The 27,096-nt window shown below is 39.9% G+C and overlaps 1 protein-coding gene across 2 annotated transcripts in view; it reads left to right on the forward strand.

Moving 5' to 3' along the window:
- Nucleotides 1-27,096, forward strand: part of nbeab (neurobeachin b) — a 253,431-nt gene that overhangs the window by 61,005 nt on the left and 165,330 nt on the right. For both annotated transcript variants that reach the window (XM_030776247.1, XM_030776248.1), the window contains exons 7-13: nucleotides 3,090-3,209; nucleotides 3,896-4,042; nucleotides 12,097-12,294; nucleotides 12,647-12,780; nucleotides 14,929-15,037; nucleotides 19,300-19,452; nucleotides 23,623-23,791. In XM_030776247.1, coding sequence (XP_030632107.1) covers nucleotides 3,090-3,209; nucleotides 3,896-4,042; nucleotides 12,097-12,294; nucleotides 12,647-12,780; nucleotides 14,929-15,037; nucleotides 19,300-19,452; nucleotides 23,623-23,791 — 1,030 coding nt within the window. The remainder of the gene's footprint in view (nucleotides 1-3,089; nucleotides 3,210-3,895; nucleotides 4,043-12,096; nucleotides 12,295-12,646; nucleotides 12,781-14,928; nucleotides 15,038-19,299; nucleotides 19,453-23,622; nucleotides 23,792-27,096) is intronic.

A 27,096-nucleotide genomic window follows, 5' to 3' on the forward strand; every position in this document is an offset into this window, starting at 1 on the left:
GGCTTGACTCAACTTCTTTTTCTTTTTCTTTTGTTTTGTTGTTCTCGTGAGCTGCCATGTGGTTTAGAAGGGCGAGGGCTTATGTCAGATACCCTGCGGCCATGCTGCCCCCTCGTCCTGTGTGAGCAGGCTGATTAAGAGTGATTTAAAGAGGGATGGGGGTGTGTGTTGCCCTTTCCTCTGAACTGATTTGAGATCTTGACGCTATGCATTCAGATGAGTAATTTAATTCCTTTTGATCTGAACTGGTTTGAAACTTTTCCTCTCTGCTGTTTAAATTTGCGCATTTCCATACAAAGTTAATTCCTGTGGAGTATATGATCACGTTATGTTTCCGAGGCCTGTCTTTGATGGACAACATCAGAGCATTTTAGAGGCAGTGTGTGAAGATGGAGAGATGCTTATTTAAAATGAACAGTCGTCTGGAATAGAACCTTGTTCTTCATCTCCTGTCTCATAAGGGCTGTTTTTCTTTTTTTTTTTACATGTACTTTTTCTTAGACACTTCCCACCTGAATGTCATTATCTATGTAGTGCATGTACTTGTGTGTGCAGTTGAATATCATGATCTATGTAGTGCATGTACATGTGTGTGTGCAGTTGCAGAAACAAGTCTAAGAACCCCTTGGAGTTACCTGCATTAATTACACATACAAATATATTTTAATCTTCAGTTAAGTCACAGTAATGAACAAACACATCTGCTTAAAGTAATAACACAAACAAAAAATTGTACTTCTTGTCAATACTGAATACACTGTTTAAACAGTTACAGTCAAGGCTGCAAAACATATCTGAACCCTTTTATTTAGTAACTGGCACGGCCTCCTTGAACAGCAAGAACATCGACCAAACCTTACCTCAGCCTTCCCTTCTCACAAAACTGATTCAGTTCTTTGACATTTGTGGTATTCATAGTGTGAACAGGTATCCTCAGGTCATACCACACCACTTCAGTTGGTTTGAGGTCTGCTTTCTGACTTGGTCATTCCAGGACACAAACTCTTTTTTAAGTCATTCTGTTGTTGATGTACTTGTGAGTTTCATCACCCAACTTCTATTAAACATCAGGTAGTTAGCTGCGACCCTGATGCTCTCCTGTAAAATCTCTTGATAAAATTTTGAATTCATCGTATCCTCTGTGATAGCAAGTGGTACAGACCCTGAAGCAGGGAAGCAGGCCCAAACTGCAATGCTCCCTCCACCACGCTTCATGGCTGAGATGAGGTTTTTGTGTTGATGTGCAGTGCTTTCTTCTTCCAAACGTTGCCAAAGAGCTCAACTTCTGTCTCATCCGTCCACAGAACATGGTCCTAAAAAATATCACTGATCGTCCAGGCGGTCTCTTGTAAACTTGAGATGTGCAGCAGTGGTTTCTTCCACGGCGTACTTCCATGAAGACTGTTCTCAGTTCAGCGTTTTTCTCCTAGTGGACACTTGAACAGGGAGCTTGGCAAGTTCTAGAGCTTTCTGTAGGCCTTTTGCTGTTACCCTAGGGTTCTTTTTCACCTCCTTCAGCATTACACACTGTGATCTCGCGGTGATCGTTGCAGGACGCCAACTCTTTGGGAAGAGTAGTAACAGTGCAGAACTTCTTCCATGTGTAGACGGTTTATTTTAATATGGATTGATGAACACCCAGGCTTTTAGAAATGCTTTTCTGGCCTTTTCTAGCTTTAGGTGTCTCTTCCTCTTCTAAGGGCCTCTGGTAGTTCTTTTGATGAGGGACCGGTTCACAGGACCAACTCTTTCATGTTGCTACATTGCTACCGACTTTTGTCTGATAATTTCGGCGTCGTCCTTACTGACAGAAGTTCAGTTACTTACTTACTGAATCTTATTGTCTCTCCAGTTAGACATTTTTGTTGGCATCTTCATATAAATGACCCTTCTTCTTCACCCTTGGATGTTTATATTCTTCCGGTTTCGCGCCAGTTGCATGTTAGAAACAGCATCAACACGCCCACATGCTCACTGTGCATACTCCAGAGTATAATCCGCTCTATTCACACATGGACCCAAACGAAGAGAACGGAGTTTGTACTAGGTGGCTGGTAGAATAAAAAGTCCGTTTAGAATCCAAGTTGACTGATTTGGACATTTTTGGTCACACATACAGCCCATCCGGTTAAAATCCCGATTATTTTAGGGTTTCGGTGCATATGTCATAGGGGCTCTAGACTGTGTCTTTGTGCCATTTGTTTGTGTCTTATAACTTTAGACAGATAGTGTTTGTCTATTATTGTGCCTTAGTTGAAGATCAAACCACATCTTTATGTGTAAATAATGGAGACATCCAGGTAACTCCAAAGGATCCACAGACTTTATCTTGCAGCTGCGTGTGTGTGTCCACATGTGTGTTTGTGTACATGTTTGTGTGTGTGTGTGTGTGTGTGTGTGTGTGTGTGTGTGTGCGCTCTCTTAAGCACCTGTTTTCATTTCAGTGAACGTCATCAAATTTTTACACCTATTGAGAGCTCTGACAAACTTCTCAGCAGCCTGTGTGCCACATTAACAATGCTTAGCAACACACCAGCGTGTTCACAAACTCTCTCACATCACAGCTGTGTCTCAACTTTCTAATGACACTCTGTTCCCACAGACTCACTTCAGAGCAGTGATCTACATTCCTGTACAGCGCATTACATCTCTGATTGCTCCAAAACAAACAATTATAATTACACTTGAAGGGAAAAATAGAGAGGAAATGGTATTAAAAAACACTCTGAAAAAAAGTTTCTTTTTGGATTTGAAAGTGGTGTTTACAGCAGAATAAACAATGCGGGTAAATGTGTAAAATCTGACCTGAAACAAAACGAATGGAAAAGAGGAAAGGAGAGAAGAATGCCAGTGGACTCAGTTGCAATACAACAAGACATGAGTTATCTTAAGACCGATGACTTACCTTTTTGTGACCGTATTCACAAAAAGAAAGCCTCCAAAATTAGTAGATTGTGGAATATGATTGTCATAGACTTCCTTAGTGTGTAGAACATCTATCACTGAATGCCTCTTCATGCTTATTTGTTTCTCTTTGGTACTTTTGTTTGCTGCTCCCACCAGAACACTGTGTGTTGTTGTCTTTGCAGTGGTATATGATAAGTATTGTCCACATCTACAACCGCTGGAGGAACAGTGAGATCCGTTGCTATGTGAACGGCCAGCTGGTTTCCTATGGCGACATGGCCTGGCACGTCAACACCAGTGATGTAAGACTCTCCCACCACGCCCCAAGTTCTTAATGCAGAATATAATTTCAGACTCCAGCTCAACATGAAACAGATAAATCCATGAGAGTGTACGATAAATAATAAACCAGGGTGTTTGTACTGTTTGGCTCCAGAGATCTTACCATGAGTAATAAGAGGTGTTTTAATGTTTCATTATAAAGAATCATTCGTCACTAAGATGATTAAGCGGAGAAAGAAAAACAGAGCGAGAGAGAGAGAAAGAGAGGACAGACAGCATGGAGAGAGGATGAATATAAAGGTTTTTCTGAACTTAATCTGCCATGAATAAATAAACATTTGGGATTAGGCATTTCCTGTCTGATCAGCATATCTGAGACCAGATTTGTTCTAATTTCACTGAAACAGCCGTAGAAATCTCACTGAAATATTCCTGACTGAAACGTAACCCAAACTGAAACTCATCTCAGTATTTGAGCTCATTAACATGTTAGCTGAAATTCCTCTCTGTTCAATGTTGTCTTAATATGCAGGGTAACTGCCCTGGCTTTCACCTGACTGATACAGAATGATCCAAACGACTCAGTAAAGTGATTTTAATGACTCCATTAGTCCTACCTTACTCCCTCTGATTCTTTTGCTCTGCTGTTTGAGTGATGCTTTGTACTGTAACCTGGATTGACATAAGACTGAAATTTCCTCCCCAGAGCTATGATAAATGTTTCCTGGGCTCTTCGGAGACTGTGGATGCTAACAGAGTCTTCTGTGGACAGCTGGGTGCCATCTACCTTTTCAGTGAAGCACTAAACCCAGCTCAGATATTTGCCATTCATCAGCTGGGACCAGGCTACAGGGTAAGTGTGTGAATGAATGGTTACAGTGCATCTCTGCTCTTCATCCTGCTGAATAAACAAGTCCACTGGTTACGTGTGCATCTAATGAGTTATCTAACACAATGCTAAAACGAACAGCTGAATGGAGAACACACTCTTGAGAAGAGATGCCACAGCGAGGAGCGAGGAGATCAGAGAATACTCCAAACACATTCTTGTGTGTTCGCTTGTCATTTCTCTTTTATATTTTAAATATGCGGTTTGCTCATGTCTAACAGCTGTGAAATGAATGAAGACTTAGTTTAGGATCAAGTCATTCATACTGGTTTATATACTGTTACATTTAAATACTCTCTCTCTCTCTCTCTCTCTCTCTCTCTCTCTCTCATATTCTGCTGACAGAATATTAACTGATTTTGAGTTCATGCTAAAAACATACATGCACACAGGCAGGTTTCGGTGGTCATAAGACACAGATACTTGTGTGGCAAGTGAGCCCAGGTCCATCTCTGTAGTGTGTAGAGAACACACTGGGAGAGATTATAGACCACTCTTACAGAACCTGTTCCCTGTCTTTAGTGTCTTTCACTCTAGGTTTGTGAATTACTCTCCTTAAAATGAGACACAAGTTTTCAGTGAAGCTGCAGTCAGACAAATAAGAGAAAATGCTGTTTAGTTGGGAAGATGTGGAACAAGCTTTTGTGAGTGACTGTCTCTTTGTGGATTTTGGTGTATTTATCTTTATTATCATGTCAGGACAGGCTTTAGTATGTAGCATATGGGATCTTGATGCCAGGAATTTTGGACTTCAAACATTTGGTATAGAGAGTAATAAAATGTATAAAAGTAATAAAATGTACAATAGTGAAAACAGCCAGTGAGACAACCTAAACAAGATGGAGAATTTCCCATAAAGCTTAATGAATCGCGAAAGTATGAATTCACAAAAATACTTTCACTATTAGCGACAGGCTTTTTCACCGTCTCTTAAAGAACACAGATAACTTTGGGCTCCTTTTTCACTGTCTCTTAAAGAACACAGATAACTTTGGGTTCCTTTTTCACTGTCTCTTAAAGAACACAGATAACTTTGGGTTCCTTTTTCACCGTCTCTTAAAGAACACAGATAACTTTGGGCTCCTTTTTCACCGTCTCTTAAAGAACACAGATAACTTTGGGCTGCTTTTTCACCGTCTCTTAAAGAACACAGATAACTTTGGGCTCCTTTTTCACTGTCTCTTAAAGAACACAGATAACTTTGGGCTCCTTTTTCACCGTCTCTTAAAGAACACAGATAACTTTGGGCTGCTTTTTCACCGTCTCTTAAAGAACACAGATAACCTTGGGCTGCTTTTTCACCGTCTCTTAAAGAACACAGATAACTTTGGGCTCCTTTTTCACCGTCTCTTAAAGAACACAGATAACTTTGGGCTGCTTTTTCACCGTCTCTTAAAAGACACAGATAGGTTTGGGAGGTTTAATTAGTCAAGTGCTTTGATTAATTGGGTCATAACATAATCAATAAGCATTTAGATTTGACTGTATGGCTCTCTGTCTGACCCATTAGAGGTACCACTCTGTTTATCTCACTCGAGCAAAAATCTCCCCCTTAATTTTCTCCTTAATTTAATCCAGCCCTTTTTCCATGAATTGTAAAGTTTTCTGCTCAATTGAGGAGGCCTTGAGAGACATATCTACGTCTTTGTTCATAATCAGTGCTGACTGGCCATTTCCCGTATTAATTGCACTTGCAGACCTTGGATTAGAGCAGTAATACACACCAACGTGGCTGATACGCCACTAAAATAATGAGACAGTGTGCCATGGGAAGAGCAATTACCTGCTCTAAATGAAACAGTGAATGGGATTTTTCTCTCTCAGTGCGAGGATTGATCCCTGAGTGAATATAGAATACTACTCCAAAAGACCACAAACTCTGTCACTAGGACACTTCATCCCATTATTATAGTGAAGGAGAGAGAAAGAGATTTTCATCCGCTTGGTTTGACCCATTTGTAAGGTTGTATGACACGCACGTGTGCGCGCACGCACACACACACACACACACACACACACACACACACACACACACACACAAACGACAGGGTTCAGTAAGCATTGTGAACAGCTGTTGAGTAGTGTGCTGTCACACAAGCATTTGTTTGTCTGTTTGTGTAACATGGTGGTCTTTCCCCCAGATGGTAACTCAAAGCTGATGGGCACGGCACAGTTAACACCACGTCTCTAGGTTTGGGTAGGAGGATAGTAAATGGGCAGAGAAACACACCAAGAATATGGTTTAGTAGAAAACAGGTAAGCATGTATTGGAAAAAATATTTACTTCAACATGAAATGTTAAACAGATTACAATAATGATAATGAGGCTTCAGAGAAATAAAAGAAAAAAAAAGGAAAATAGAGCTCTTGTCTGTCCCACTGTGTTACTCCCTGGGTAGATTTCTTTGTTTTGGGTGCAAGTCCACATGTATGTGGGAATGTATGTGTGGTTGTATGTGTGAAGAAAAAAAAGGGCAGTGCACTGGATGTCTGGATCGCTTAGCTGATGGAATGGCACGACGACGAGAACTCCTCACTCTAAAGCCCCTTTCACACATGCACTGCAACCCTAAAATAATCTGGACTCTAACCGGAGGGGCTGTGTGTGTGAATGCACATGTCCAAATCAGTCAGATCAGATCCTAAATGGACTTTACCAGCCCCATAGTACAAACTCCATCATATGTTCTATTGAGTCCATGTGCAAACAGAGTGGATTATAGTCCGCACCGCGAGCAAGTGGGCGTGTTGATGCCGTTTCCGACATGCGACTGGCGCGAAACCGGAAGAATACAAACATCCGGGGGTGAGGAAGAAGGGTCATTCACATGAAGACACCAACGAAAATGTCTAACTGGAGAGACCACGAGATTCAGGAACTTCTGTTGATAAGGGCCGACGCTGAAATTGTCAGACAAAAGTCGGTGGCCTCGTCCGCCATTTTCGATATGTTGTAAACAAAACACTGCGATTTTTGCAGTGTACTTTTTGCGTCATGTCCTGCCTCCTGCACGCTCTACCCAGGTGCCACGCCTCGCTTAAACCAAACAGAGTATTGTGAGTAGGTGAGAGGGAATCACTGACAGTCTCCTGCTGTGTGCTGCATATGTGAAAGGGCAACTTCGGACGTAACGCGAACCTGATTCTGCAGTTATAGTCCGTAGTGCATATATGAAAATGGCTTAACTCAGCATGTGGACATCGATGGCTCTGGCTCGCCATCTCGCTCACTGTCTTGTGGCGGTAAATGTCTGCTTACAAAAAAAAACAAAAAAAAACAAAAAACAGTCTGCATGGTGCAGAATACATTCATCATGGTCAACTCTACAACCTTACAAAATCTGGTTACAAAATCTCTCTACTGAACAAGCGATGCACTTAGAAAGAACAAAATGCAGGAAAACTAACTGCACTGGTGCCTTGCAACAGCCCGTGCATGAAATGCATAAATTCACATTGCAGCATACTCTTAGAAAATTTGCGTTTTCATTTAAAAAAGCATCAACAAAAAACTCACACATAACAATAACAGCTCGTTTCTAAAGTAAGACTAAAAATTGAACAATGCGGGGTATCAAGTTACACCCGAAGGGCCTGTCATATATTTGATCACACGATGCACATGTACACGGATGTGCCGCATACAGATTACCAGCCTCACACAAGTTTGCTTCATACAATCATACAATCTCATACGACACTACTCCAATTGGTTTTTTGTTTTTTAAAAACTTGTAGGCCTACTCCTTTAAATGCACGAATTTAGTTCTGTCATTCACTTACACTATATATCAATACCATGCTGTCACAGCCTGCACCTCATCTTTGGACTTTTAGTTTGAAATGCCTTGTGCTCCTGTTCCGTGTGTGTTTCCACCCCTCACCTGATCCTGTTTGTTCCATTTATTAACCTCGTTTTCCCCTTGTTAATTTGCCCCAATCATGTTTGCCCTGTTTAGCTCTCCTCTTGTATTTAAGCCCTTGTGTTTGACCTGTCCTTTGTCCATTGTTGTTTGTGTTTGGATTACACTCTGTTAGGCTGCACCTTTTTGTTACTGGCTTTTGTTCCTGTTTGCACCTGTTTATTTATCTTCATTTTGTAAGTAAAGTCCTCCTTTTTGTCACCACCATCATTGTGTCTTGCGCTTGGGTCCACCACCACTGCACGCCTGACACTTGGCTAGATGCGAACTTTGAATTGGAACAGTACTTCGGCCATGACTAATGACGTTTCACAAATCCATGAGAACACAAGTACAGAGAAGAATGCATATTGAGAAACAGCTCGCGTTAGTGGCAATGTGATCCAACTTAAAATGGCGGACAGCGTTCTCCTTCCTGGAGCCGACAAACTGCTGAAGCCATGCAATATTTTTATGAGCGTCACAAAGTAGTGTGTGGCAGTCCGTTTGTAAGTACAAGTTGTCCTTAAGTCGGACGTTCGTAACTCAGCGACTGCCTGTATAGAGTAAACTCACGTGGGTCGCATTTGTTTGTTTGTGACAAGCCTCCAGCACCTCCTCCTTCCATTCCACCTATCAGCGCTCAGCTTCACCAGCTTACCAGTTTACTGGCCAATCAGAACAATCTTTCAGTAACAACAGTGACCTGTTTCTGGTTCATGTTCCCATTACCCACCTCTATATGAATATAGTCCTGTCTGCCTCACTGCCAGCTGCGAAGTCTTACTGTTCTCCACAGTCTTGTTGTATCTGCCACGTCCAGATTTGTATATTAAAGATTAAAAAAGATGGAATCTCCATGATCACACACACTGTGAGCAGTGAATTTAACCTCTGCATTTAACACATCCATACACACCAGGGGTACTGTAGCCATGGAAGTTTTCCCCCCAGTCCTGGGAATCAAACCAGTGACCCATCTGTCATGAGTCCACTTCTCTAACCATTAGGCCACGGGCTGCCCATTACTGCATGTGACTCTTTGTCTGCCCCTTATTTATGGGTTTAGGCTAGCCTTTGTCATCCATGCTCTTTGAGTACTGAGCTGTGGATTGTTTGACTCATGACTGCTCTTACACAGCTTTCCACATACCCGAACATACCTGTGTGCAGAACCATGCCTGGTTTGTCTCCCGTCATTTGGAGACAAATTAAGTGACTTCATTAAATTCACACACAGCACAGGTTCCCCCGCTATTAATGACTGTTTGTTTGTTTGTTTCAGTATTAGTTCCAGTGTTAAACAAACAATTCCTTTCTGTTTCAGACATTAATGATGTTGCTTTGACCCAAAATAATAATTTCCCACATAACAATAATAATGTTTCATTTCTGCTGGTAAAGTGTTGACTTTAGTTTCAGTATTTATTTTGTGTCAAGATATAAATGTGAATTTTTGCCTGGAGACTCGACTACAGTGGATTGCCTTAAAGGCCTTGACTGCTAAATGTTTCTGATATTTTGGTATTGCACTTCATCCCTGTTGTCTTGGAAGACAGGGCTCTGTTGCTATTCAGAGTCTTTCTGTGAGCCAGTGGCTGAATTCAGGCATAACCTGGTACCAACTGACTCTCCAAAATTGAAACACACATCACCTGGTACCACTAAAGCAGACTGAAAACTGACATCCCAAAACCGAAACAGACATCAACTGGCACTGCTAAAATAAACTGAAAATTGGCTTCCCAAAACTGAAACAGATGGGAATTAGTACCATACACCTACTGAGGAATACAGTACGTCTTGCTGTGTGATAATCTGACAAGAAGAGCGTATGCTCTTCTTTTATCCATCAATAAAAGGTCTGTCAGATTAAAACATACCTTGATGTACTGTAGTCTCCAGTAGGCGCATGGTACTAAAATCACGTTGGTTTGAGTTTTGGGAAGTCAGTTGAGAATAAATGTATGAAGTTGAGTAGCGAGTATGAGAGTGAATGTATGGAGTGTATCTGAGTAGTGTGTGTGTGAGAGTGAATGTATGGAGTGTATCTGAGTAGTGTGTGTGTGAGAGTGAATGTATGGAGTGTATCTGAGTAGTGTGTGTAAGAGTGAATGTATGGAGTGTATCTGAGTAGTGTGTGTGAGAGTGAATGTATAGAGTGTATATGAGTAGTGAGTGTGAGAGTGAATGTGTAGAGTGCATTTGAGTAGTGAGTGTGAAAGTGAATGTACAGAGTGTATTTTAGTAGTGAGTGTGAGAGTGAATGTATGGAGTGTAGTGGTGTGGTGAGTGTGAGAGTGAATGTAAAGAGTGTATTTGAGTAGTGAGTGAGAGTGAATGTATACAGTGTATTTTATGAGTGAGTGTGTGAGTGAATGTATAGAGTGTAGTAGTGTGGTGAGTGTGAGAGTGAATGTATGGAGTGTATTTTAGTAGTGAGTGTTTAGTAGTGAGTGTACAAGTGAATTTATGGAGTTGAGTAGTGAATGTGAGAGTTGAGAATCTGCTGTGTGCTCTATCTGCTTTTGGATTATGTACTGATGTTAGCCCTGTGTTGTCACTGTGTGAAAGACCTGTTACAAATGGCACAAACCACTCTGACTTTAACTGAAAAAATACTGACCATACTCTCATACACTATTTTATTAAAAAAAAATCAAACTCTAGTGTCTACTGTTTTTTTTTTCTTTAGCTCTGATGTCAGAAAGTGTTTTTTTTTTTTTTGGTAATGACATATGTTTTGCACATGTGTTCTGTTGGAGCTGTGGTGTTTGCATAACAAAGAAACCATTTACTTACATCTGTTCCCTTATACCCGAAAATTCTATTATTTTTTTTTCCTTTTGTGTGTGTGTGTATGTTTGTTTTGTAGTTTTGTGGATAGTGTGATCTAGCTATGATCTATACTGCCCTTTAAAATGAAATATATGTGTTTGTATCCGAACATTACATTCAACTGAGAGATAAGGCAGATTAAAACAATCAAACTTGTCAGGTTTTCCAGACATAGAATGAGGGAATTCCAGTTTGACACCTCTGTATCAGGCAGAGAGACAGGTTGAGAAAGAAAGTGTTTAATGGAAGCAGCGTACACAGAGCTTGTCTGACCGCTGGAGTGCATGTGTCTTGATGATTATGAGATATGAATTTGTCACACAGGACGAGACTTGGTACTATGAAGTCTGGCTGTGTACAGTGCCTGAGGGCAGACTCTTTGATCTGCTGAGGGAAGAGATACTCTGGAGAATGTTCTGGAATGAGATCTTTAGCCTCACTGTCTCTCTGCACCAAGTGAGACATGAACTAGCCAGCCATTTATCTAACTTTTTTCCTCCCTCTCATTTCGTTGGTAACCCACGTCATCGCTTCTGGAGCGTTTTCACATTGTGGTATACTACTAAATGACAAAATGATCGTTTTCACATTGTGGTATACTACTAAATGACAGAATGATCGTTTTCACATTGTGGTATACTACTAAATGACAGAATGATCGTTTTCGCATTGTGGTATACTACTAAATGACAGAATGATCGTTTTCACACTGTGGTATACTACTTAATCTTACGCTATGAGGTAATTTTGAATGTCTTCACAGATTGTTCTAGAATGACTACATTCATCATTGGCATTGCTAAGGAACATAATTTCATTGTAGACAGATTCCTGTGATAAACTTATATATGACGTCAGTTACCATGAGTCACTGTAACAGTTCAGTCCTCTACTGGCTTCCTGCCCATGAACTATGGCAGTTGTGCTCATACGGTCTACGAGCTAGTCTTTCCCCGCTGTGCCACCCAGGTCAAGTCACATTTGGACTGTCAAGTCATCTGCTGCAGTCATTGGCTGGTTTCACAGCTTAATTTCACTGCTGTTTTTCCTGTGATATATTAGACATTCACAGCAAGCATGGTATTTGAGAATAGACTTTGTTACTACATGTCCATTTTTTTATTGTAACACACACACACAGACACACACAAACACACACACACATGACAACTCACTTCTCTCTGTGAGTGTCTGCCAGTCTTGTCTTGTGTTGAACTGTGTGTGTGAGAATGGGTTTATCTCATTCTATCTCTCTCTCTCTCTCTCTCTCTCTGCCAGAGTACCTTTAAGTTTCGGTCAGAGAGTGATATCCATTTGGCTGAACACCACAAACAGGTGCTGTATGATGGGAAACTGGCCAACAGCATATCTTTCACCTACAACGCCAAAGCGACAGATGCTCAGCTCTGCCTCGAGTCCTCGCCCAGGGAAAACCCCTCCATTTTCGTTCATTCACCTCATGCCCTCATGCTTCAGGTGTGTGTCTGTGTGTGTGTGTGCGTGTGTGTGCGTGAGTGTACTTGTGTTTCCTCAAAAGCGTATTTACAAATTTCTGATGTTAAGCTTTATTTTAACAGGCAATCTTTTTTGGGATATTGTATTAATGTCATTGACTGAAGGACACTGTTCACATGTCTGGGTGATGAGTGGCATTTAGTAAGATGGGAAAACAATGCCAGGAAGAGAAGTCTCATGTATGATTTACCTACAGGGAAGGATAAATCAATTATCATTTTTTAATCATCACAAGAAAATTGCAGTCACACTATCACTCATCATTTAAGTGTCTTTAATCTTTGACGTTTTTTTTTTTTGTTTTACTCACTAGGATGTGAAAGCCATCATCACTCACTCCATCCACAGTGCCATCCACTCCATCGGAGGAATCCAGGTCCTTTTCCCTCTCTTCATGCAGTTGGACTACCACCAGAGAGATGACTGCCAAGTTGAGACCACTGTCTGGTATGTTATGTCCTGTACAGACTCTTTCTCATTAAGGACAGGCCCCTGAAGAGCAGCAGCAGCTCAGGGGATGAGAAAGTCATTGGCTGGGTTTGTATTTCTGGTTTAAGGGCCCAGCTGGTTGCTACTGGCAGAGGATATCCGGTCTCTGCAGACCTTTTTCGTGGTGTCCTGATTCTTTCTGCTTCTGACAAACGAGCTGTCTGGTGACCCATGCCGCGTCATTGGGAGTTACTCTGGCATTTTCACACAATTAAACAGCCAAATCCATGCAGGCTCCTTTGTGAAGTCAATGAGATTCATTTTCACAGTTTTTTCCCCATGTTCTGGGCTGACCAAGCTGAGCAGGCTTTTAGTAACTGCATTAGGTTTTTAGAGAGACTCTGTGCAGGCCTGTGACGTGTGGAAGAGAGTAGCACCATAGACAGGGTCAGGGTTTTTTTTTTTTTTTTTTTTTTTAATTGTTGATACATACAGACATACATACACACACATGGGACACATAACATAGAACAAGACATCACATTGATCCTGTCACAGAGCCATTATGGTACAGTTGAAGAAGAAGAGGGGAAAGAAGAAGGAGGAGTAGATGAGGAGGAGGAAGAAAAAGGACAATAACAATATCAGCAATAACAACAACAACAACAACAATAATAATAATAATCATCATCATCGGTATAGTTATAACACTGAGTAATCATAAGTGATAGCAGTGACAATGATACTAGTAGGAAAGATCAGTAATAATGATAATGGTAGTACTAGTAATAATAGTAATAATAATAAATAATAATAATAATGATAATAATAATAATAATGTAGTGATAGTAATGAAGCAGGAAGATAACATTTAGATACCATTAAAGGAAAAGGGGAGAAGAAGGAAGAAGGGGGAGAGAGAGGAAGAAAAAAAAAAAAAAAAAAAAAAAAAAAACCCGACCCTGTCTATGGTACTACTCTCTTCCACACGTCACAGGCCTGCACAGAGTCTCTCTAAAAACCTAATGCAGTTACTAAAAGCCTGCTCAGCTTGGTCAGCCCAGAACATGGGGAAAAAACTGTGAAAATGAATCTCATTGACTTCACAAAGGAGCCTGCATGGATTTGGGGTCAGGGTTTGACTGAGGGTCATGTGCCTCCTGTCTGGAGTTTTCTGCTGGGTTTGCAGTGTGGTCTGGTCCTGATTTACCTTGGTACCTGTACTGGGTCACAGCACATCTGCCCTCACAGCAGGAGTGGCTACTGTGTGCTATGTCCGCCTGGCTCAGTGCTTATTATAAGTCGATTAATTTGGATGGAAGAATCATAGCCTAGCCCAGACCGCAAACATTGCTGATTTTAAATATTTGTCATTGTTGTTAACATTGCTGGTGTAAATGTCTGATATGTGAAACATGCATGTTATGTTTAAATGTCTTTTTAAGAAATCTTGTTGAAAGGCTGTGGTGACTAGTGCCGAATCAGTGCATTCACATCCAGACAACACCCTACATTCTTTAGACAGTATTGCTCTATGCTCCCCTGTGACACCTGCTTGTGTAATCCTGATCTTAACCTCTTTTCCTATCACTCAAACCCTTTCACACTGACGCGGCCAAAGCCTTCTCATAGCAAAGAAGTGACACACTCACTGCACTTCGAAAGCAATTCAGCTGTTTACAGTTCACAGGGAGCCACTGATTCTGATGCCTGCTGTGGTCCTCGCATGGTGACATCCTATTGAATCTGGTCACAAGGTGAACTGTCCTGCTGTTTAAGACCATCCTTAAAGGAGAGGATAAAACACAAAATCATAAAACCTCCAGATTGCTCCTTGTCTCGCTCCGTCAGTCGTCCATTCTGGGAGTGGGCAGTAAACTTGACTGAAATTGAATTTTGAAGTTTTGCTTCTGATAACGGAGGCTGAGAAGGTGCAACAATGCTACTGTAGTATAGATTCAAGACAGGGCCTTAAATGAAAACATTGCTAGTAGGACTGAATGATTCTCTCAGGGGTCATGATGCTACCAATAACATTAAATGAAAATGAAGAGGAGGAAAAAGACAACAAAAGCCTCTCTTCCCTCTATTTTGGCAGGGTAGTTTTTGGTCTCTTGTTTATGGTTCAGCTTTATTAAAATGTTTTTTTTTTTTTTTTTTTTGCAGTGCGACTCTGCTGGCGTTCCTGGTGGAGCTGCTGAAAAGCTCCGTGGCCATGCAGGAGCAGATGCTAGGAGGCAAAGGCTTCCTGGTGATTGGCTACCTGCTGGAGAAGGTTCTCTTCCATTCTTCATTACTGCCTCTCTGACAGTTTTATCGCTGAAAATCTTCGCCACCCGCCATGCTCTGTCAGCCTGAGGAGTTTGTCCAGAATTACTTTTTCATTCAGCTGTCATGGGCTTAAAGAATTTATGCTCTGACTCTTAGTTAAAAAGATTCACTACTCTGCTCTCTGAATATTTAGTGCTTACAAATACTTTTCAATGGAGTTAAACAGTTGGAAATGGAAGAAAAAAAGACTTTAGATGACTTCGATTTGATGTTATCTCCTGAATTAAGCCCTGCCCACTCAGTGTATCATTTAAGCAACACATTTTGATTAGTACTGAGGTTGATTCCCTTGTCAAATATTATATAATACTGGTCTGAACAAACCTTTCCAAACCTTTCCATTTCTCTCTTATCTACGTGTCGCCTATCTCTTCTTTACCCTTTCTGACTTCTGCTGTATCAGTTGAACGGCTCTCTGGAGGTCCTCTTGATAAGGGGGGTGGGGTCCTATCTCATTTTTCAGACAGACAGCCTGTCTGTGTCGCTGGTGCAGAATTCTCTGTAACTAAGAGCTAATGAAAGACAGCACACAAGTACTTGCCAATTTGGCAGCAGGGTTCCTGCTGTGAGACTTCACTTTTACGCATATTCAGCCATCTGTTTCAGCACTGTTCATATCACTCCACCTGTCTTCTCCACACCTGCGCAGACCTCAGGAAAAAAAAACACACACACACACATAACTGCTCAAAGTTTAACTGCTCCCCGACAAGGTCAAACTTCTTCAGTCCCAAAGGACCTTCGGACACTCCATCTTTAACCTCAGCACAGAAAGACTTTAAATTAGAACAACTGTAAACTTGTTATGGGTAGTAACCACAATGAAATTCATCAAAAACTGGAGAGAGCCTCTTCAGTCATGCTTACTTTTGCTTACCGTTGTTACTTTTAAAGTAAGTCCAGAGTAAACCATTGTTTCTTAAAAAAAAAAAAAAAAGTCAAGTAAAGCCATGTTACTTTTACAAAAAGTCTAGAGTAAAGCAGTGTTAATTATACAATAAGTCTAGAATAAAGCAGTGTTAACTATACAGTAAGCCTAGAGTAAAGCAGTGTTAACTATACAGTAAGCCTAGAGTAAAGCAGTGTTAAATAGACAGTAAGCCTAGAGTAAAGCAGTGTTAATTATACAATAAGTCTAGAATAAAGCAGTGTTAACTATACAATAAGTCTAGAGTAAAGCAGTGTTAATTATACAATAAGTCTAGAGTAAAGCAGTGTTAATTATACAGTAAGTCTAGAATAAAGCAGTGTTAATTATACAGTAAGTCTAGAGTAAAGCAGTGTTAATTATACAATAAGTCTAGAGTAAAGCAGTGTTAATTATACAGTAAGCCTAGAGTAAAGCAGTGTTAAATATACAGTAAGTCTAGAATAAAGCAGTGTTAATTATACAATAAGTCTAGAGTAAAGCAGTGTTAATTATACAATGAGTCTAGAGTAAAGCAGTATTAATTATACAATGAATCTAGAGTAAAGCAGTGTTAACTATACAGTAAGTCTAGAGTAAAGCAGTGTTAATTATACAGTAAGCCTAGAGTAAAGCAGTGTTAATTATACAATAAGTCTAGAATAAAGCAGTGTTAATTATACAATAAGTCTAGAGTAAAGCAGTATTAATTATACAATGAGTCTAGAGTAAAGCAGTGTTAATTATACAATGAGTCTAGAGTAAAGCAGTGTTAATTATACAAGAAGTCTAGAGTAAAGCAGTGTTAATTATACAGTAAGTCTAGAGTAAAGCAGTGTTAATTATACAATAAGTCTAGAATAAAGCAGTGTTAATTATACAGTAAGTCTAGAATAAAGCAGTGTTAATTATACAATAAGTCTAGAGTAAAGCAGTATTAATTATACAATAAGTCTAGAGTAAAAGCAGTGTTAATTATACAATAAGTCTAGAGTAAAGCAGTGTTAATTATACAGTAAGTCTAGAGTAAAGCAGTGTTAATTATACAATAAGTCTAGAGTAAAGCAGTGTTAATTATACAAGAAGTCTAGAGTAAAGCAGTGTTAATTATACAATGAGTCTAGAATAAAGCAGTGTTAACTATACAGTAAGTCTAGAATAAAGCAGTGTTAATTATACAATAAGTCTAGAGTAAAGCAGTATTAATTATACAATAAGTCTAGAGTAAAGCAGTGTTAATTATACAATAAGTCTAGAGTAAAGCAGTGTTAATTATACAATAAGTCTAGAGTAAAGCAGTGTTAATTATACAAGAAGTCTAGAGTAAAGCAGTGTTAATTATACAGTAAGTCTAGAGTAAAGCAGTGTTAATTATACAATAAGTCTAGAGTAAAGCAGTGTTAACTATACAGTAAGCCTAGAGTAAAGCAGTGTTAATTATACAATAAGTCTAGAGTAAAGCAGTGTTAATTATACAATAAGTCTAGAGTAAAGCAGTGTTAATTATACAGTAAGCCTAGAGTAAAGCAGTGTTAAATATACAGTAAGTCTAGAATAAAGCAGTGTTAATTATACAATAAGTCTAGAGTAAAGCAGTGTTAATTATACAATGAGTCTAGAGTAAAGCAGTATTAATTATACAATGAGTCTAGAGTAAAGCAGTGTTAATTATACAGTAAGTCTAGAGTAAAGCAGTGTTAATTATACAGTAAGTCTAGAGTAAAGCAGTGTTAATTATACAATAAGTCTAGAATAAAGCAGTGTTAATTATAAAGTAAGTCTAGAATAAAGCAGTGTTAATTATACAATAAGTCTAGAATAAAGCAGTGTTAATTATACAATAAGTCTAGAGTAAAGCAGTATTAATTATACAATAAGTCTAGAGTAAAGCAGTGTTAATTATACAATAAGTCTAGAGTAAAGCAGTGTTAATTATACAGTAAGCCTAGAGTAAAGCAGTGTTAAATATACAGTAAGTCTAGAATAAAGCAGTGTTAATTATACAATAAGTCTAGAGTAAAGCAGTGTTAATTATACAATGAGTCTAGAGTAAAGCAGTATTAATTATACAATGAGTCTAGAGTAAAGCAGTGTTAACTATACAGTAAGTCTAGAGTAAAGCAGTGTTAATTATACAGTAAGCCTAGAGTAAAGCAGTGTTAATTATACAATAAGCCTAGAGTAAAGCAGTGTTAAATATACAGTAAGTCTAGAATAAAGCAGTGTTAATTATACAATAAGTCTAGAGTAAAGCAGTGTTAATTATACAATGAGTCTAGAGTAAAGCAGTATTAATTATACAATGAGTCTAGAGTAAAGCAGTGTTAACTATACAGTAAGTCTAGAGTAAAGCAGTGTTAATTATACAGTAAGCCTAGAGTAAAGCAGTGTTAATTATACAATAAGTCTAGAATAAAGCAGTGTTAATTATACAATAAGTCTAGAGTAAAGCAGTATTAATTATACAATGAGTCTAGAGTAAAGCAGTGTTAATTATACAATGAGTCTAGAGTAAAGCAGTGTTAATTATACAATAAGTCTAGAGTAAAGCAGTGTTAATTATACAGTAAGTCTAGAGTAAAGCAGTGTTAATTATACAATAAGTCTAGAGTAAAGCAGTGTTAATTATACAAGAAGTCTAGAGTAAAGCAGTGTTAATTATACAATAAGTCTAGAGTAAAGCAGTGTTAATTATACAGTAAGTCTAGAGTAAAGCAGTGTTAATTATACAATGAGTCTAGAGTAAAGCAGTGTTAATTATACAATGAGTCTAGAGTAAAGCAGTGTTAATTATACAATAAGTCTAGAGTAAAGCAGTGTTAATTATACAGTAAGTCTAGAGTAAAGCAGTGTTAACCAGTAGGTGATTTGTAGGGGGATGAGAGGGGGATGCCATCTACCTTGATAGAAAAATGACCAAAATGCACCCCCTTTGTTAACCTGCCATCCCCATATACACTCTATAGAGTAGTGTCAGGGACCACTAGGTCATCCCCCGTTTTGGCCATTGGGTGATCCCCTCTGTTAAAAAATACTAATACTACTGGTGTTACTTATATAATAAGTGTAGAGTAAAGAAGTGTTACTTATACAATAAGTCTAGTGTATAAGTGTCACTTTTAAATAAGTCAAGAGTAAAGCAGTCTTACTTCTAGATTAAATTTGTCCTTTTGGCATATGTTCCTCACATGCCTGGCAAATGATCTTGTGGTTTCTTTGGTGTATACTCAGAAAATAGCTGTTTAATTGAACTGTCAGGTTTATTAAATGACTGATAAACTCTCTGTGGTCTTTCTCAGTCGTCCAGGGTGCACATGACCAGGGCGGTTCTTGAACAGTTCCTGTCCTTTGCTAAGTACCTGGATGGCCTTTCTCATGGGGCTCCTCTTCTCAAACAGCTATGTGACCATGTCCTGTTCAACGCTGCCCTCTGGATTCACACCCCTGCCAAGGTTAGTCCTGCTAAAGCCAGCCTGTATGACTTCTCCAAGCCTGTGTGAGTTCTCTGCGGTGGTCTGATGACCTGTCCAGGGTGTTTCCCTGCCTTTTGCCCAATGAGCGTTGGGATGGGCTCCAGCACCACATTAGGATAAGCGGCTTAGAGAATGAATGGATGAATGTGTGAGTTCTCTGAGCCTGCATGAGTTCTCAAGGCTTGTATGAGTTCTCTAAGCCTTTATGGATTCTCTAAGCCTGTATAAGTTCTCTAAGCCTGTATGAGTTCATTAGGGCTGTATGTATTCTCTAAACCAGTATGAGTCTTGTAAGCCTTTATGAGTTCTCTCAGCCTGTATGAGTTCTCTAAGCCTTTATGAGTTCTCTAAGCCTTCATGAGTTCTCTCAGCCTGTATGAGTTCTCTAAGCCTTTATGAGTTCTCTAAGCCTTCATGAGTTCTCTCAGTCTGTATGAGTTCTCTAAGCCTTTATGAGTTCTCTAAGCCTTCATGAGTTCTCTCAGTCTTTGAGTTCTCTCAGCCTGTATGAGTTCTCTAAGCCTGTGTGAGTTCTTTAGGGCTATATATGTTCTCTAAACCGGTATGCGTTCTATCAGCCTGCAGATGCATTATTAGGAGCTTGAAACATTGGGGGCTTAGCCCAGCCCAGAAATCTTTAGATTTTCACCCTGTAATTGCACCATTTTCAGGTTATTTTTGAGTAAAATGAGTATAAGATGTGAGTCACTGTGCTCTACCAAAAAGTTCCGGTCAGGCGTGTAGCTTTCACAACATGAAATCACAATAAACAAAATGAGTGCAATCTGAGTTCTCATTCAACTTTGCTATTATTTTGATTTTCAGGAGCAGGAGTAAAACCCTAAGAAAAAATAAGAGCCATGACGTTGATGAAGGAGTCATATGCCAGATTGTATGTTGCCTATGCTTTGTTAAATTTTGAAAATTGACCAACCCTGGTCTCATAGCTTCAGCTTCTGTTGTATGACAAGGGCTTCTTTTCAACTGACAAATCTGAACTGCGAAAAACTGTGTTAAATCTGTGTCTTATCTGTCTATCTGATACTGTCCTCTTCTTCACCTCTCCAGTAGCTCTTTTGGTGTCTCATCTGTCTGTCATACTCCTCATCTCCTCTGCTCTCTGTTCATGTTCTCTTCTCCTCTCTCCTGTCCTGGTCATAAAAAGGATGCAATCAGCATATGCCAATCAAAATTTAACCAAATCTTTCATTTTTGGATCTGATGATTAGATCATGTATCACAACATAACATGGTAACATAACATGGTACTTTAACCTCTAAATATCGTGTTCTCAGTGACATACTTTGAATACACATACACATCTTTGGCACACTAATGTGTAGGGGGAAACTACACAAAACACACTGAAACGCTGACTGAGTAGACACATTTCTTTCCTCTGGGATGACAGAGTAATTGACTTTGTAAATAATATTAATATTATAATAATAACAATAGTAATAGTGATAATCATCATAATAACTGACTATAAGCAGCCTACCTTGCTGCTGACAATGGAAGCATGTAATGACCTGTTGCTAGCTTGTCGTTTCTGCTTGCTATTGAAAGTGAACTATGGTAGCCTGGTAGCTTCCTAGCTAGCTAACCCTCTGAGTGGAATACATGTTTCAGTCACCAAATCAGTTGCAGAGATGCATATGCTTCATATGCTTCAGGGGCACAAATTATAGCTTGAAGATTTATCAGCTGGATTCTACAAAGGCAAAGTACGGTCATCCCACTTTCTTTCTATGCTTAGCCCATGTTCCACATTAATATCACAGTGAGTGCAGGCTAGCTAGACCAGTGGTTCTCAGACTGTGTGCTGTCACACACTGGTGCACCTTGGGAGCTGACCAGGTGTGCCTTGGAATTCATCTTATTTATAATGATTTACATAGCTATAATCAAATGTAAAGATGTGCCTTGGAAATACTTGTTTTCATAAATGGTGTGCCTTGTGACAAAATGTTTGAGGACCACTGAGCTAGACTAGCCAGCTAGCTAAATAGCCCTCTTCTTCACCAACCTGAGCTTGTAGATGAGGCAGTGGCACTCTGACGTCCTGACTCATCTGCTGCTACAGCAACAGGAGATAATTCCACCTCCACCTCCTCTAGCCTCACCTGCACATCCTTGTCTTCATCCTTTTTCTTTTTGAAAGCTTCTCATATCCATAGCCTTCAGGTCTTGCCTTAGTGAATTTGCTAGCTGGCTACAGATGCCAACAATGACAAGCCCTGTAACCAGTGTGCTCTGTCTCTCGTGCTCAGACAAAATTTGTGCATGCCAAATAGTGTGAAGTAGACCTGCTGCTTTAATGTTACACAAAGGACCCAAAACAATGCTTGTGTTTTTGATCAAGGATATTGTATTATTTTTGAGGGCTTTAATGCATGATCGGAATGACAGATGAATAGATCCAGGGCTATTTTTTTTTATTATTCTTATTTTTGTAAACGGACGTCCAGGCCTATCAATGCCACTGTGAGCCTGTAGGAGTTCTCCAGGACTGGATGTGTTCTCTAAACCGGTATGAGTTTTCTCAGCCTGTATGAGTTCTCTAGGCCTGTATGTGTTCTCTCAGCCTGGGATGGCCTTAAAGAAGTGCTGTTTTATATAGCAGAATGGAAGCTAATGCTGGAAAGCAACTAAGCGCAACTTCTCTGATTTAAGTTTACTAGGCAATGCTATGCCTAACTTAGTGTTTAGAATTGCATTTGTTTACTTTTCTGCCTGTCGGATCATTACACACCGCCTTACCAGGTTCCTTTGTTTAACTCATAATTAATTACTGATTAATTAATATTTTGTTTGAATATTCACTTTACTTTTCCCGTTTTCACTGAACACTCTGCCGTAATGTAAGACCCCAGTCTGTCACCTGAACCCCCTCTCCTTTTCTGGTCTTTTCAAAGACAAGAGCTCCATGTAGTCCAGTTTACTTAAAGTCACACTTCAGTCTTCCAAAATGAATAAATGTTTGCCTATAGTCTGTAAGGTTTGCCTGCAATTCTGGTTTATAAGTCATTGTCATTTCTGCTGGAAAAAAAAAAAAACCTGAATAAATATTCCTCTCTGGACCATTCCATGATGAAGTGTGAAAGAGTGGATGAAGCGTATCAGAGTGAGATGGGTTTGTGTGGAAAATGCATTCGCCTTGGTGACCGTGTGTGTGGGGGCTGCTCATGAATAAATAACACAGCTGTGGCAATAAATACAAAAGTGAAAAGGGGCAGGGGGGTCTCTGGAGACTAGCCCACAACACAGCTCTGAACTGGGGCAGAGAGAAGAGGAGGGTTGAGAGAGAGAGAGTGAGAGAGAGATTGGGTTGAGGTAATGAAGTGATCCAGAGCTGTTTAATAGTCTCATGATGGGGTTCCAGCCAAAGGAACCATCAAACTGTCCCATCCTCAAGACAAGCTCTCTCTCCACATCATCTGTATGTACCACTCTGCAGACAGAGAAGAAAGCAGATAGAGGAAGGGCCAGGCCTGTCTGTTTGGATGGACATTAATTGGACCATTAACATCTTACACGCGTCCTATGAAACCTCCCTGGGACAGTCCGCTGATTGTAGTCACTGGTCCCTGGCTGTAAATGGAGTCACCTTGGTCATGTTGGATTTCATGTTTGGTCAGAGTAATGTTTGATAAAAAACTGTATTCACTGTCTTGTGGAGTCTTATTCAAATTAATGACAATGTGGAGTAGGTGTTTTTGTTAGTTGTTTTTTTTTTAGCCAGTACAGGTGAGGGTGCAGAAAAAGAGCCAGTACTTACAAGCAGATGACTGAAAAGGTGCAAGAGCTTTGTATAGCTATGTAAATCATCATAAATAAGACTAATACCAAGGCACATCAGTGTGCGACAGTACACAGTTTGAAAACTACTGGTCTAGCTAGCCTGCATGTGATTGTATGTGATCCATGGTGCTCTTTGGTGCCCTTTGGCCTTTGGTGCTCTTTGTTTTGTCTTACAGCTTCCCACACATGTGCTGACATATCATTACAGTCTATTACCGTTCATGGACTTCAAGAAAAAAGAAAAAAAAACAGCCATGTTTGCTTGGGTGTATGTATTGTATAAATCACTGGCCAGATGAAGAGCTGATTTGCATGGACGTGTTTTTGTCTTTGCACATCTCCAGGTGCAGCTGTCTCTATACACTTACCTGTCGGCTGAGTTCATCGGCACGGCGACTATCTACAGCACCATACGGCGCGTTGGGACCGTGCTTCAGATCATGCACACTCTCAAGCATTACTACTGGGCCGTTAACCCTGCCGAAGCCAGCGATGTCACCCCCAAAGGCCTGGGTGAGTGCACTGTGTCTGTATACTCAACTGCTCCTCATGTCCTCCACTGGACACTTCCACACCTCTGATGAATGGGCAATGAGCCAGTGTGTTATGGAAAACATGCAGATTGTCAAAGGCCCACTGTCACGTCCTACTTCTCAAATCTACTCATTAATCATTTGTTGGGCTTCTCAGACAATATAAAGCCAGAAAAATCCCTTAACCATGCATGCTTAAAATAAAATGTCAATTAGACGGTGTGCGCTTCTGTTGAGCAATGTACATTTTGTTATATTACAAAGAATGAAAGGAATGCCTTTTGGATTAATTGAAATTCAGTGCACAGTGGGTTACATGGTAAACTCGAGGTTTTTTTTTACTGTAAATGGACCTTAGTATTCAGTGTTCAGCATTCTGAGAGAGTCCAGTTAATGCGCAAATCCTACTCTTAATGTGTAACAGCAGAGTGGTGGGTGTCTGATTGTTCAAAAGGTGAGGAAAAGGAAGGAAGAGATAGAGAGAGAGAGAGAGAGAGGTGAGACTTTAATCATGAAGATTTTATTCAGAGTAGTCCCTTTCATTTCAGCATTTGTAAACACACTTTACATTAGCACATCACAGGTATTCTTTTGTTTTTCTGTCAGGCATCAGAAGTCATCAGAAATATTCTTTCATCTTTCTGTCAGGTATCACAACTCAGACATGCAAGAGTGTTTTGTTGTACAAAAGGTGAAATGTATGTATTACGTATGCTCATATCCATTAGGTTTATGTGCTGGTGGAATACACAGCATGTAGAGTCTAACATGTAACTTTGTAGCATCTGAACAGGCAAATGCTTTTGAATAAGACAGCATATAAAGCTCTGTTTAGACATATCCTCCTGTCATTTGAGATAGTGTTTTTTAGTTACTTTAGTATAGTGTCTAAGACAGGGCCTCTTGTCCAGGACATGTTGAGGAAGTATAGAGAAGTCCTCAGTCACATGGCTGTGTTGTGTGGAATAGCTGGCAGTGTAGGATTAGTGTTGCTCTTAAATCTCTCTCCCTGAGAATGCACATTCACTCCTCTAAAGCTCTGGGTCGCTGCTTTCTGCCCTGGCAAAGGCACAGAGGTTCATTACTGTTCCTCTTTTTTCTTCATAGTCATCATTGTTTATATATTTATTCCATTCATCAAGTTTTAAGAAAAATAAGGAGGTTTTTAGTTTTGCTTGGTCTCAGTTCAAGTAGACAACAGTGAAGAACTCATCGTGTTAAAAGATCTGTGGCTATGACTACTCCTTTACATAGAAATGTAAACTTGAGACCTGATCCAAAGACAAGCACTGTCACACTATACATGCTGGGGAAACACAACAAATCATATTTATCATGACAACAACAAACTCTCAAACCCTTGCTGGAGCCCCAATTTTTTTTCTTATAACATAATTAGCCGCTAACAGATGTTGAAAACTTATATTTCTAAGCACACATTTGCCCCCGATAATAGTTTGTTCTCTCCTGAAACAGCGGGCTAGTTAATCTGTGTTGGACCTGAGGCCATAAATTGTAACTTTAGATTAAAATGGACACAAAGATCTGAATCAGCCGTCATTCAGTTTAGTTGATCATGCTGACTGGTACAGTTCACTGAAAAGATTTCAGGAACAGGTAGTTCATTTTCTCATAACAGGATATGTTGTCATGTCTAAACAGCACAGGGTATGGTCTCAGACAGTGATGTATGCAAGTGTCAGTCCTGCATGTAACACACATCAGCTATAGCGTCAACAGTGTTCAGAGAGACCCCAATGTGTTCTGTGTAGTTGAGAACGGCTCTTTGTCAGCAACAGTAACAGGTCTGTTTGAAACATTCTGCTGGAGAATTCTGCCTTTTTGTATTCTTATATTTGATTTAGAAAGTCTGTGGAGGTCTGAGTTCTGAGCCATCACAGTGGGACGTGTGGTCTGACCACTCGTACAGATCACTAGTGGCAAACCTTGGCATGGAATGTAACAGCCATACCTCAGACAGACAGAGTACTGATCAGTGAGCCACATACTCTCATGAAATGTTTGGAATATTCTAAATGCAATAATTTAACTGCCTGGCTTGGTTTGCAGGCTTTAGTGTTTGCTAAATAACACATTTAATTCTACTTGTGTTATGAGATGATATAAGGCAAGTAAGATTCTTACGTTAAACTTTTTGGGGTGAGTTTATTTGTTGGTTGCTAAGTAACTGGAGACATAAGCCAGGCTAAATTTGTTTATATAATTTGAATGTTTTTTTTTCTTGGTACATTTTGATGGTGCAGTATTCCACATTCCATCATAAAGACTGAAAAACAATGGATCAGTCTGGACTATCTTACAGCTCTGTGTGTGTGTGCGTGTGTGCGTGTGTGTCTGAGAATAACAGCGCCAGTGTCAGATGAGTTTGTAACTTATCCACAGCTGTTCCTCTCTTTTGCAAAGCATTTCCTTTTAAGAAAATTATGGAAAAATGACTTTGACAGTACACTCTAAAAATTCATTTTGTTGAATTGATTTGTGCATCTGTAACCTTACTGTATAGTGATTTTGTTCATTTTCAAGGCTGCTGTTCATTGCTGGGACAGATGGAGTAGTCAGTAACAGTGATCAGGGGAGGGCAGAGGGCCGTGGAGTCTACTGCTCTCCTGTATTAGGTCAACATCCGAAATGGGAATTTGAGCCATTAATTGTCCATTTTCTCCTATGGAGCAGTGAATCCCCTGAGTCACAGCCATCTGTATGGCTCACACAGAATGCAACCAATGCCAAACAGAGCACAGAACACAGCCAAAGCCAAACAGCACACCATGTCATTCATCACACAACCATGTGTTCGTCTCAAAGCCAGCATTACGCTGGCTAATGCTGGAGTTAGAACCCTAAAACAAGTGTGAAATACAGAAGCTTTTCACACTTATTTCATCCGTTTTGGCAAAACTAATGATGAAAGGGTAATCCTGCCCTGGCTTATCACCTCAGCACAGAGAAAACCGTGTTCCCATAATTATCCACCGTGAGAAAATCACAGGGGTGATCTTTTTGGGGGCGGCGGGCGGCTGGAACCAGAGAGTATAACTAATGACCCAAACACTTTGCCTCCTGATCCCTGGTTCTCACAGGGGTGACAGTATGAAAGTCTCACTGATGGAGCATTTTCCAAGCTGATGATCAGAAGGGTCTGACTCCCAGCTCGAGTGGAAGGCCATCAGAAAACACCAGGCATATTAACAGTGAAAGAAACACATTTTAATCTGGAAACATTTTGTTTCCATATTCCCTTTCAAATTTTTAAATTTAACACTT

Source organism: Chanos chanos, chromosome 6, assembly GCF_902362185.1.
Source record: "Chanos chanos chromosome 6, fChaCha1.1, whole genome shotgun sequence".
Lineage (NCBI taxonomy): Eukaryota > Metazoa > Chordata > Actinopteri > Gonorynchiformes > Chanidae > Chanos > Chanos chanos.